Below are 11,188 nucleotides of genomic sequence, written 5' to 3' on the forward strand. Positions count from 1 at the left end.
GTTGCACCACATTGACCCCAGTTAAGAACAGAAATAATCAAAGCCGTTACGTTACATAAAGTTTTAAAAGAAAAGAATAACTTCATATTATTTTGTGACTCTTAAGCTTTTATTGATGCAGTGCTACATATTATTCAAACTGAATAATAAAAAACTGAATTTTTGCATGCAATTTTGCTTGGTTAACATAAATAAATGTAAGTTTCAGTATCACTTTGGTTCAAAAATTATGCTGCTTACTGTAAAAGACAATAGGGTACATTAATATTGATAGCATAATTATAAATAATGTATTTTGTCTTACAAAAATATGAAAATCTTACAATAAGGACAACCTACCTAAAGCTGAGTAAAATTAAATAGAATCAAACTGATAAATACTTCAAGATTAAATATCAAACCCTGGTTGCATATTTCCTACAAAATAGTTTTAGCAGAATAACTTGTCTTCTGATTCACGTAAAGTTTATCCACAAGCACCCCTTTGTTCATAAGCATTCCTGCCGGCAAAGTCCTCGCGTTTCGAGACACGTAAACCTTCTCCAGGTGAAAGTTCATCGGAGAACCCACATACTTTGAGCAATAAGGGCCAGACAAACTCGGGGCGCAGGTCACTTCTATTTTGTAGAAGAGCACGCCGTGATTTAAACTGCAGAAATTCGACTTCTCACCTATAGGTACCTCACAGGTACCCAGCAAGTCATCGTCCCATTTGTTATCCTCATCCCACACCTCCAGTTTAAGCTTGTCATTCTCCGACAGTACAACATCACCCAAATCAAAGGTTCTTCCCCAGTATGGCGAGTTGTTATTCGCGATCATATCAGTGCGTTCGACCTGGATATTGTGCTTGTCAAACACTTTAACATATGCGTCGGTTGCTGAGACTTTGTCACCCCACAGGTTCTCCGCCCTCTCGATTGTGACCTTTAACCGAGCGAGTCCACGCTTGGATGGACAGCAGTTGGGTGTAATCCCAGGATTGTTGTGACACGTGCAGACGCAGGGATCTTTCGCGTTGGGTTTAATTCCGGCCTTGCAAGGTTCCGAACAGTTCCTCCAAAGTGATTTTTCCAGGATGTAGTCGTGGATGGCTTGACGCATGTGTTTGCGCAGTGGATCTTTGGTGGAGATCAACTCATGCAGGGGCTCCAGAGAATAAGAAATCACGTCCGGATTGGACGGAAGGGTCGTGAGCCATTCTTTATAGGCGCTTGGGTCTTTATTTCCAGAAAAAAGAAGCTCGGGCTCTGTGGTGTGCCCTCCGGTGACATCAGTGAGCCTTTGAATTAAAAAAATAAAATGAATGCAACATTGGAGTTTTGGAGAATTGGAATTGGATTTCTAGCCTTGATCTGAAACCCACCTGTCTTGAAAGCGGCTGGAGAAACTGCTTTTGCTTTCCGTTTTGGCTTTGTCTTCATCGCAGTGCTTAGTTTCTGCTTTCATTTCGGCTTTGCCACGAACGTTAGCGCTTGCCTCCACATCTAAACATATCTTCACCTCGTCCACACTTAAGCCCTGCAGAGCAGTCTCACACTGCTTGATGCTGGTCACAGACTGTACGCTTCCACCAAGAGTTACCTGGCAAAATAAATAAAAAACAATTCTCAAGAGCAGTTTTGGGGGTTTTCAAGCGACAGTCATTATTTAGCATTTCGGGCCTTAATAGTCTTGTCGCCATACTTACAATTATGCATTTGGCAGACTTTTTAAGCAATACATTAAAAGTTAATTACTGCGATCAAACCCATGACCTTGGCATATCCAGCACCATGCGCTAACATCCGAGCTATACAATAAAAATGATTTCAGCCAACCCATACAAGAGGGAATGATAATATGAGTTACCTTAGTGATATAATGAGTTCCATAGGTGTCAATAAACTTGTAGAAGCGCTGTTTGAAATCAAGATTGTATGTCTTGGGAAGCTCCTTTATAGAGCGCTTAAACTCAGGGTGGAGAATTGGCTTATTAGAGATCCTGTAACTAGAGAAAGACATAAAACGGGTCTCATTTTAGACAATATTACTAATCTGTTTCATATCTATATTTAAAGGTCAATGAATCTATACCTGTAAAAGGCACACGAAACCCTTTGAGTGGCAAAACTAAACTTGTCCTTTTTGGTCTTCTCCATCGAGTACTCCGCAAGCTTTGAGTTAGTGCCAGCCATAATTAATGAGCCCTGATTTTGACGGATGTCTATTCCTAAGCTCACAGCCCAGTTGTTCTCAATAGAGGAACTGCTGGAGCTGACCAGCTCTTCACTGGAATCATAGAGGGAACTTGATATCTTTGCCGTGCACTTCTGACTGGGTCTCCAGTCCACCACGGATATGGGAAGCTTTTGTATTTGCCCTTCCATGTAAGGATTCTTGCATACGGTGCACGATTTATCCTTGTGACTCCAGATGTCCGTGTTGATCACGAAGGCTCCTTTGCGCTGCATCTTGGTCACATCATAGCCTTCCCCTGCCAGGTTTGATCCAGGGGCGAAGTTCGCTTCTGCGCATTCTCTCGGTTTACCTTTAGTGCATGGCTGCACGTTTGGCAGAATGAAGTAAATGGCAAGCACGGTCCACATTGCTTGATATAGTATGATTATTTGAACTTAGGTGTATGGATGCTTTTCCTTCCTGTGCAAGACAGAAAACAACATGAGTATGCAAATGGAAACGCACATTTAATAAACATTTAGTACAGTGGCCAAATGTGATGTCCAGGAGGTACATTTTTTTGTACAATACTTGCTTTTAATGCCCACTCATGTTAAATTTAACCATCAAAATAAGAGGAGAGATGTACTAAATGTAAAAAAAACTTAACTTTTAACTTAATTATTAGAAAAAATAATTTGGCAAAAACGCAAACCAGCGTATAAGATAATATGTTTTTTATTTTAAAAAATGCATAGAAAAATGCATGGAACAATAAAAACCCTACGGGTAATAAAGCGAAAACTCATTACAATTTGTAATGTTTTGTAGTTACTGTCCTAGTCAATGTTTTATAAACTTTGTACACGTGTGTTATTTTTTAACAAGCCTCTTTAAATGGATAGTTTCCCCAAAAATGAAAATTCTGTCATCATTTACTCATTCTCATTTTGTTATAAACCTGTATACATTTCTTTGTTTTAATGACCACGAAGAAAGATCTCAAATCAATCATTTATCCTACTATGGAAGTCAATGCTTCTGATCGGTTTGTAACAACATGAGAGTGAGTAAATTGTGAAAAAATTAAACGGATAGTTCACCCAAAAATTTCAATTCTTTCATAAGTTGAGCTTTAGTTTATACTCCAGACTAGGGACGGGGACGAGACCGCCTATGCCGAGTCAAGACAGAGTCTTTGAAGGGTCAAGACCGAGTTTTCAAATACAGTTGAGCAAGTCTGAGTCGAGTCCGAGTCGAGACCAAGACCATAAAAACATGTCAGTTTTCATATTCATGATTTAATATCATCCCAGTTAATAATCAACAGTTAGGCCTACAGATTAAGCTAGATTGGGAATTGTTTAGAGGAGCAGTCTTTACGTCTTAATATGGACTATGCTTTTACTATCATTAAAAAAAAATCCCGACCACATGCATCATCTTCTGCCTATTTTTCTAGAGAAAAATTAACGGCTTTGATGGCAGTATCTTTGCATTGCACCATGGGATGTCATTTTCAAATAATGCCCGTTAACATGGCATTTTATTATTATTGTCATGTGTTTTTTTTTAATAAACATAAAAAAGTGTGGTCCGAGAAAGCAGAAATCGGTCTCAAGACTCGAGTACTACATCACTACTCCAGACACAATAATGCAATATGCATACAAAATTTGTATGCTGCTACTGTAGAAAAACATTTTAACAAAATATTAACAAGACTATTGTGGCAGGATTTTTGTTTTGGTTTGTTTTGCTGAACACAATGGAAGATTTTTGTAAGCAAGCAGAAAACAGGAGCATCATTGACTTCTATGGAAGTCAACGGTGCTTATAAACACTTTGGTTACAAACATTGCCCAAAATATCTTCCTTTGTGTTCAGCAGAACAAAGAAATGTATACAGGTCTGTAAGAACTTGGTGGTGAGTAAATTATGACAGAATTTTCATTTTGGGTGAACCATTCCTTTAAGATGGTAAAAATGTCTCTTTACGTACACTCTAAAAAACGATTCGTTGGCTGAACAACCATAACTTATGAAAGTAATTGGATTAAACACAAAAAACTTAGTATTTATAACTTTTCAACCTCTACTTACCATATTTAGTATGTGTAACACAAAAATGTAAGTTACCAGATGAACTTAAATGTATCAAAAAATAAAATGAAAAAACATAAGTAATGCTAACTACTATAACAATTGCATCAAAATTAAGTAAATCTAGCATAACATTTTAAGTAACTATAGAACCACGTGATTTCCCATGATGCCTTTCCAGCCAAAAATTATGACATCTGTCGTAACCATTTTGTGAAGCACATGCCCTGTAAAAAATCCAACTTCAAAATGTTCTTTTAACAAAAAACTAAGTTTTTCTTGTTGAAGGGCATCAGTTCATTAATTTTTGTTCACTGAATGAAATAAGCATAATCATCCTGCTAACAAATATCATTTGTTGACTGGAGTTTTAAGTTTTTGTCCAATTTGTTTACCCAACTTGCCAAATTGAGTAATGTGAACAAGCAATTTAAAAAAAACAATGGTCTGAATAGTTCCCAGCATGCATTGCGACATGTTCAGTTCTTTGGTTAATATTTACTAAAAAAGATGACTGTTTTAATGTTTGCTGGGTTTATTTATGTTGATATGTTGTTAATGTTAGTTATATGTTGTATTTAGAGTTATTTTGAAAAAATGATGTTTGTTCATTGTTACCATGATTGAGAAGTGTGTGCTCAGTGTAGAGGGCAACACAGTGGGTTAGCGCGCATCATAGTTTCCTCACAGCAAAAAGGTCTCTGATTCAAGCACGAGCTAAGTCAGACAAAGACTTTGTTCAGGAGACCTTTCTGTGTACACTAAATTATGTATACCTTTCTGTGTATACTAAATTGCTCCAACTTCACTCTAAAATATGTGTTGGATTTACTTAAAAAGTGTGATGCAAAAATGGTGCGTATATATTTTAAGTAATCTCAACTTGGAATAATTTTACTTAAAATAAACAAGAAAATATGTGTTATATGAACTTAAATATTTGAGTTCATCATCATTCTTTACTTAAAAATTTAAGTAAATAAAACACAGGTTTTCTTGTAAATTTTTTCTTGTAAAGTAAAACTATCAAAGTTGGGAATACTTAAAAAGTGTGATGCAAAAATGGTGCATATATATTTTAAGTAAATCCAACACATCATTTTTTAGAGTGTAGTTTTGGATCTCCAAAGAACAATTTATCTCTTAGCTTTTTATAAACGTTTCTCCACTACAAAGGACCTGTTGTGGAACAGAAAAGGTTGCGTGAATGTTAAAGGTTCTTTATTAAACCATACAGCCTGACAAAACTTATTTTTAATGACTATGCCTCTAATACACATACATGTTGTGTATATGGACATGATGGGATATGAATTATTTTATCCTAAAGTACTTGGCAATTATGAAATTATTTGTGAGAAACTTAAGTAGATATTGCCTTCAGAGATTATAGAAAAAGAAAGTTATGAATCAGTTGTTTACTTATCTAGACTTACATCACAAGTACAGATGTTATCTTAAAGAAGATGTAAAATTATTTTCTTACCTTGAGCTTCTTTGTGCCGTCTGAAGGATGTTTGTGAGTGTGAACTTGTGAAAGAGGTATGTGCAAGAAATGAACGTATGTATCCTTGTGGGTGGGCTTTACCGTTATATGCAAAAGAGACACACACAAGTGGGGTAGGTGGGAGTGAAGCTTGCCAGTTCAGATGAATTATGTGGTCTTGAATATCCACTGCAGTGAAAAAAATGCTTTGTGGTAAGAATGGGGGATCGAATGTAAGTCAATGGAAGATATGAGTATTCATTTACACATCGATCTGTGCATTGTCAAAACCATTTACTACGTGTGTTTTACGGAGGTTGTAAACCTTGATTATATGAAACAGTCAGATCAAAACTGGCCAAAAAATGTTAAATGTGTCTCATTGTGTTACTGTTAGTCACATGTGCCTTTTATAGTTCCTATTGTGTTATAAAACAGACCCTTCCTCCCACACTCTTCTCATAAAAATGACATGCAATCTTTTATTAACCACCTTTATTTTAAAAAGCATTTTTTAATTTGTTGTTTTCTACATAAAATCATCTTACATAATGTAAAAACCATTCTGTGAAAATATAACCTTGATGTCTTTAATATCGACTGAATACGAGTAAAATCAAACTTTAATGCTCTTAATTTCTTCATTAGATTATGAGACTTTCACATAATGAATATATATGTGAATGAATAAAGCAAAATCAAAAAAATGTAATGCTAATAAAAAAAGCAAAATGCTATGATGCAAAACGGTCTGCTTAAATCTTTCTGCTTGCTTTTAATTGATTAACAAAATGCATTATTTTAAATTTTCATACATTTTGCGCTTTTCTTTTGTGACTTCAAAAATTGGATGCACACTTTTCTGGTTCTGACTCAATGAAATGCGGCGCTCATCTAACAGCACTCCCATTTTCCGCAGTAAATCTTTCGGAAGAGGTTGGGCGTGTCGTGACGCATATATTTTTTCCAGAGGAGAGGACATTGGAACGCCACTATACTTGGAGCAAAAGGAGCCACTTAAACCAGGAGCACAAGTTACTTCCGTCTTATAGTACAGCAAACCATGGTTCAGTTTGCAGAATTCAGTTTTAGTGCCAGATTTAAGCTGAATGTTGCAAGCTCCCAGGAGATCATCATCCCACCCGCTGTCCCTATCCCATACCTCTAGTGTCAGAACACCAATCTTCGACAGGACGTTGTCACCAAGATTAAATGGCCATTTCCAAACAGGCGAGTTCTGATAAATGACTCCTGTTTGACCAAGAGTGATCCTGCGATTTCTGAGGACCTTGACATACCCATCAGTACTTGAGAAGTAATCGCCCCACAGACCTGTTGCCCTCAACGCGGTCACAGTAACCTGAGCAGATCCAAGCTGTGCGGGGCAGCAGTTAGCCCTAACTGCTGGATTGTTATGGCAGGTGCACGCGCAAGGTTCCTTGGGGTTAGTTGCGACTCCGGTCTTGCATGGGGTAGAGCAGTTCCTCAAAAGAGCCCTCTGCAGTATGTAGTCACGAATGGCTCGGCGTAATTGCTTTTGTTTAGGGTTCTTGACCGGCAGCAATTTATGAAGCGGCTTCAATGAAAAGGAAATCACATCTGGTTTTTCTGGTACAGAGGAGAGCCACTGTTTATAAGCGCCAGGGTCGTTTTGAGATGAGAAGAGAAGAGTTGGGTCTTCAGTGTGACCACCGGTGATCTCGCATAACCTTGAAATAAAGAAAGTACAGTTTATAGACAGACACACGCACACAGATTCAAAGAAATTCAAAGAAAGGATATGTTAAGCCTATCTGGTATGGCACACACCTGTCACTAAAACTGTGAGCAAAAGTGTCCTTGTTCAGTTTTTTGTCTTTGGCCTGCTTGCAGTGACGGTATGCTGTGTCTACTTTGATATTCCTAAAACTCGCAGATGCTTCTACATCCAAACAAGTTTTGACCTCATCTGTACTGAGGTCCTGCAGACTGGCCATGCATTCTTTGACACTGGTCACAGATCCCACAGATCCACCCAGTTTCACCTACAGTACAGAGCAGTTTATAGACAGCAGTGATATATAACGTCTGTGGATGTATTGATAGTTTTTGTCTTACCTTTGTGATGTAATGAGTGCCAAACTTTTCCACAAGTGACAAGTAGCTTTCTTTCGTTTGGTTGTTGTAGATCTCTGGAAGGTTTGTAAATTCATGATTCAGTTCAGGATGAACGGAGATCATGCTGGAGAGCCTGTAACTGTGGATAGTCCCAGAGGAAAAAGTAAGTACACTTCCATAAGTGCTCTATATTTTCACGCACTAATTTTGTACTAAATATACAAAAAATATTCTTAAGTACTTCTTAAGATGTTCTTAAGATTATCTAAGTGTATTTATTTGTGCAATTTTGGTACACCATGAATATGAACAAAAATGCACTTTTAACATAATACATTTTTTAAAGGTGCAGTGTGTAAATATTAGGGGCATCTAGTGGTAAGGTTGCGAATTGCAACCAACCAACGGCACAGTCCACTGCTTTTGAAACGCATTGACAAGCTACGGTAGCCGCCACCGGAAAAACATGTCATCATCGGAGACAACTTAGTAAGAAAGTTTGTCCGTTAAGGGCTTCTGTAGGAACATGGCGGCACAAAAGGCGACTTTTACGTAAGGGGACCCTCTGTGTATGTAGATAAAAACGTCTCATTCTCAGGTAATAAAAACATAACGGTTCATTAAAAAAGGTCTTTATACTCCCTTGAACATATAGTTTTGTATATTATTTTGCATTTCTGTCAATAGATCCTTCTAAATATTACACACTGCACCTTTAATACAGAAATAGTTAGTTAAAATTTGTATTAAAATTGAACCCAACTTTCATAAAAAAGATGGGTTTAAGTTTACTATAAGTGGTACCTAAATACATTTTTTAAATACATTTTCGCACAAGCACACTTAATCCAGGACTAGGCCTAGTTATATTAAGATATTTAAGTAAACCTTACAAAAAACAATACTGGTGTGCATCTTGAGACAAAACAATGGCACTGATATATTTTATGATATGCAAGGGCAAGATGTTTTTTAAGATAAGGCAGCTCAAACATGCAATTTAGTCTGGGACTATGAGCCCTGTCCGGGAAACCGCACCTTAGTATATTAAATAAGTGCTTTAAGTGCACTACAGAAGTGTACTTATTTTCACCTGGGGTAGTGTATAATGGTAAACACTTAAAATAGTCATACAATCAGTATATGAATGTTTACCATCTGTTACTGGACTTTAGTACCACATGCTTCGTCCAATCGCTGTTACATTTCATTGATGCTCCACTGGGAACTGCTAGAAACCTTAGCAAAACTCACATTTAATTCAACTGTACACACTATGGGATGGTTTCCCGGGCAGGGCTTATCCTAGTTCCAGACTAAAATGCATGTTTGAGCTGCTTTAATTTCAAAACAACTTGTATTGACACATTTGAACATATATCAATACCATTGTTTTGTCTCAAGATGCACACCAGTATAGTTTTTTAGATTTATTTGTAAAACTACTTAAATGTCCTAAATTAATCTAAACCCTGTCCTGAAAACTGCCCCATTATGTTGAATGTATCTCAGGACTTGTCATCTTGCAATCTGTGTAAGATGTGGGCTTTCTGTGTATACTCTGTACTGTATACCTATATAATGTGGACATTGTGTCATTTGTTTTTTATATGATCAAACATGTCAACGATGACTCAAAATCGTTAGCTTCATTGCAAAAAATTGCGATTTTGTCCTACCTGTAGTATTTACAGGACACCGATTGTTTAATAAAGCTGAATTTGTCCTTTTTGGTTTTTGCCATGGAGTAATCAGCAAGTCTGGAGTTAGTGCCAGCCAACATCACCGATGCCTTTGCTACAAAATTACCTATTCCCAGGCCAACCTTCCAGTTGTTCTCTACAGAGGAGACACTGGAACTTACTAGAGATTCACTAGACTCAAAAACGGAGCTGGACAATGAAAACTTGCATTTCTGGCCAGGACGCCAGTCTACCACCGACTTTGGAAGCTTCTGCTTTTTGCCCTGCATAAACGGGTTTTTGCAAAGGTTACACGTGTTGTTCTCGAGCTCCCATTTGCTCATATCAATGACAAAAGTCCCAAGGCGTTGCATCTTGGTGATGTCGTAGCCCTCCCCAGCCAAGTCAGACCCCGGTACATAATCGGCTTCTTGACAGTCAGCTGCTTTCCCCAGAAAACATGCTGGGCTGGCTGGAGTAGGAAGGGACAGTAAAAGCCAAATGATAATCATTGCGAGTTTGGATGTATAATATCATTCAGCTGTGTTACATAGAAAAAAATGAGAGATGAACAAAATGACTATTAATAGCAACATCAAACACTTCTAAAAAGAACCTTTTAGTGATAAGTCATGAATACAAAATGTAGTTAGGCTTTTTTTACTTACCTGGAAGGTATGTTCAATGTCTACAATGATGTAAGATCTATGAATACAGCATACAGACGAGTGAGTTTGTATGTTTTCCCCTTATATACAGTTGAATGTCCAATCAATGCAATGGACATGTAAATGAACATTAGCACTTAAGATGTTGCTGACGCATGTGTGGAAAAATGTGTTAAAGGTTTAAAAGTGTGAAAAGGGTGTTTAGGGGTGGTGTGTGATCAAATAAAATAAAGATTGACAACAGCAAATTTTTGAAATGGGACACCACACTGTAAGTATAAGCATAAGATGTTAAAGGAAGCAATTAGTCACCATATTTAATGACTAAATTAAAGACATTTAAAAAATCATTTGCAAAATGTAATGTGTTAGGCAAGTATGTTCGTGGAAATCTTTCAAAATGTCTTTTTTATTTGTTCAATTTCTAAGGCTCTTTTGCTTTGACGTACTGGTGCTTAATATCTCTGCAAACACATGAACATCATATGAAATGCAGAAATAATCTTTTATTTCTACTTGAATGCTCTATAAAAATGCTGGGTTGTTTTTAATCCATGCTGGGTAAAAATCCTATTGGACAGAACACAACGCAAATATACCCATTGCTGGGTTGTAATAACTCCGCAGTTGGGTTGGATCAACAAAGTATTGGATGTAAACACCATTAGAGACTTTTTAACCCAGCGGCGTGTTCTGTTCAATATTTACCAAGCATCGGTTTAAGCTAAACTTGAAAGGTATTCTGCAAAAGTGGCAGACTTTCTACAAATAGATCCTGAACACAAACCCAAATGCATCTGCACCCTCTACACTGATAGCCTATGTATTTGTTCCCTGATCCGTGTACTTTCCTTTTAACATGGATCCCAGGAAACACACATACTGCTTAAAGATATAATTGGCTGTTTTGGATAAACAATTGTGTAAAATTAATAAATATAAATGTAATACCTTGTGGAAAAAGCTGATGATGGTTTGGTTTAAGTGTGTGA

At 37.1% G+C, this 11,188-nt stretch overlaps 2 protein-coding genes across 3 annotated transcripts; both read right to left on the bottom strand.

The window, feature by feature from the left end:
• Positions 1 to 76: 76 nt before the first annotated feature.
• On the bottom strand, positions 77 to 5,895 carry prf1.1 (perforin 1.1). The gene is made up of 5 exons (XM_055194023.2): positions 5,750 to 5,895; positions 2,077 to 2,640; positions 1,852 to 1,990; positions 1,367 to 1,584; positions 77 to 1,282 (listed from the first exon to the last, which is right to left on the bottom strand). Exons 2-5 carry the CDS (start codon positions 2,586 to 2,588, stop codon positions 418 to 420), a joined length of 1,734 nt encoding a protein of 577 aa, XP_055049998.2. The 5' UTR covers positions 2,589 to 2,640; positions 5,750 to 5,895; the 3' UTR covers positions 77 to 417.
• A 319-nt stretch (positions 5,896 to 6,214) lies between these two features.
• On the bottom strand, positions 6,215 to 10,799 carry prf1.9 (perforin 1.9). Of its 2 annotated transcripts, none has more exons than XM_055194022.2 (5): positions 10,197 to 10,799; positions 9,526 to 10,069; positions 7,847 to 7,985; positions 7,559 to 7,773; positions 6,215 to 7,458 (listed from the first exon to the last, which is right to left on the bottom strand). In XM_055194022.2, the coding sequence occupies exons 2-5, from the start codon at positions 10,038 to 10,040 to the stop codon at positions 6,546 to 6,548; spliced, it is 1,782 nt and encodes a 593-aa protein (XP_055049997.2). In that variant the 5' UTR covers positions 10,041 to 10,069; positions 10,197 to 10,799; the 3' UTR covers positions 6,215 to 6,545. The 2 variants fall into 2 exon arrangements, with proteins under 2 accessions (XP_055049997.2, XP_073713390.1); XM_073857289.1 differs by having other exon boundaries at positions 9,526 to 10,000; positions 10,197 to 10,798.
• Between the last annotated feature and the right edge of the window lie 389 nt (positions 10,800 to 11,188).

Source organism: Misgurnus anguillicaudatus, chromosome 19 (genome assembly GCF_027580225.2).
Source record: "Misgurnus anguillicaudatus chromosome 19, ASM2758022v2, whole genome shotgun sequence".
Lineage (NCBI taxonomy): Eukaryota > Metazoa > Chordata > Actinopteri > Cypriniformes > Cobitidae > Misgurnus > Misgurnus anguillicaudatus.

Excerpts from the sequence above, each read along its gene's own strand:
- prf1.9 (XM_055194022.2), bottom strand. The coding sequence starts at position 10,040 with ATGATTATCATTTGGCTTTTACTGTCCCTTCCTACTCCAGCCAGCCCA. Across the intron at positions 7,774-7,846 it reads GCACTCATTACATCACAAAG|GTGAAACTGGGTGGATCTGT; the intron begins GTAAGACAAAAA and ends TCTGTACTGTAG. Across the intron at positions 7,459-7,558 it reads GCTCACAGTTTTAGTGACAG|GTTATGCGAGATCACCGGTG; the intron begins GTGTGTGCCATA and ends CTTTATTTCAAG.
- prf1.1 (XM_055194023.2), bottom strand. The coding sequence starts at position 2,588 with ATGTGGACCGTGCTTGCCATTTACTTCATTCTGCCAAACGTGCAGCCA. Across the intron at positions 1,991-2,076 it reads GTTTCGTGTGCCTTTTACAG|TTACAGGATCTCTAATAAGC; the intron begins GTATAGATTCAT and ends GTCTTTCTCTAG. Across the intron at positions 1,585-1,851 it reads GAACTCATTATATCACTAAG|GTAACTCTTGGTGGAAGCGT; the intron begins GTAACTCATATT and ends TTATTTTGCCAG.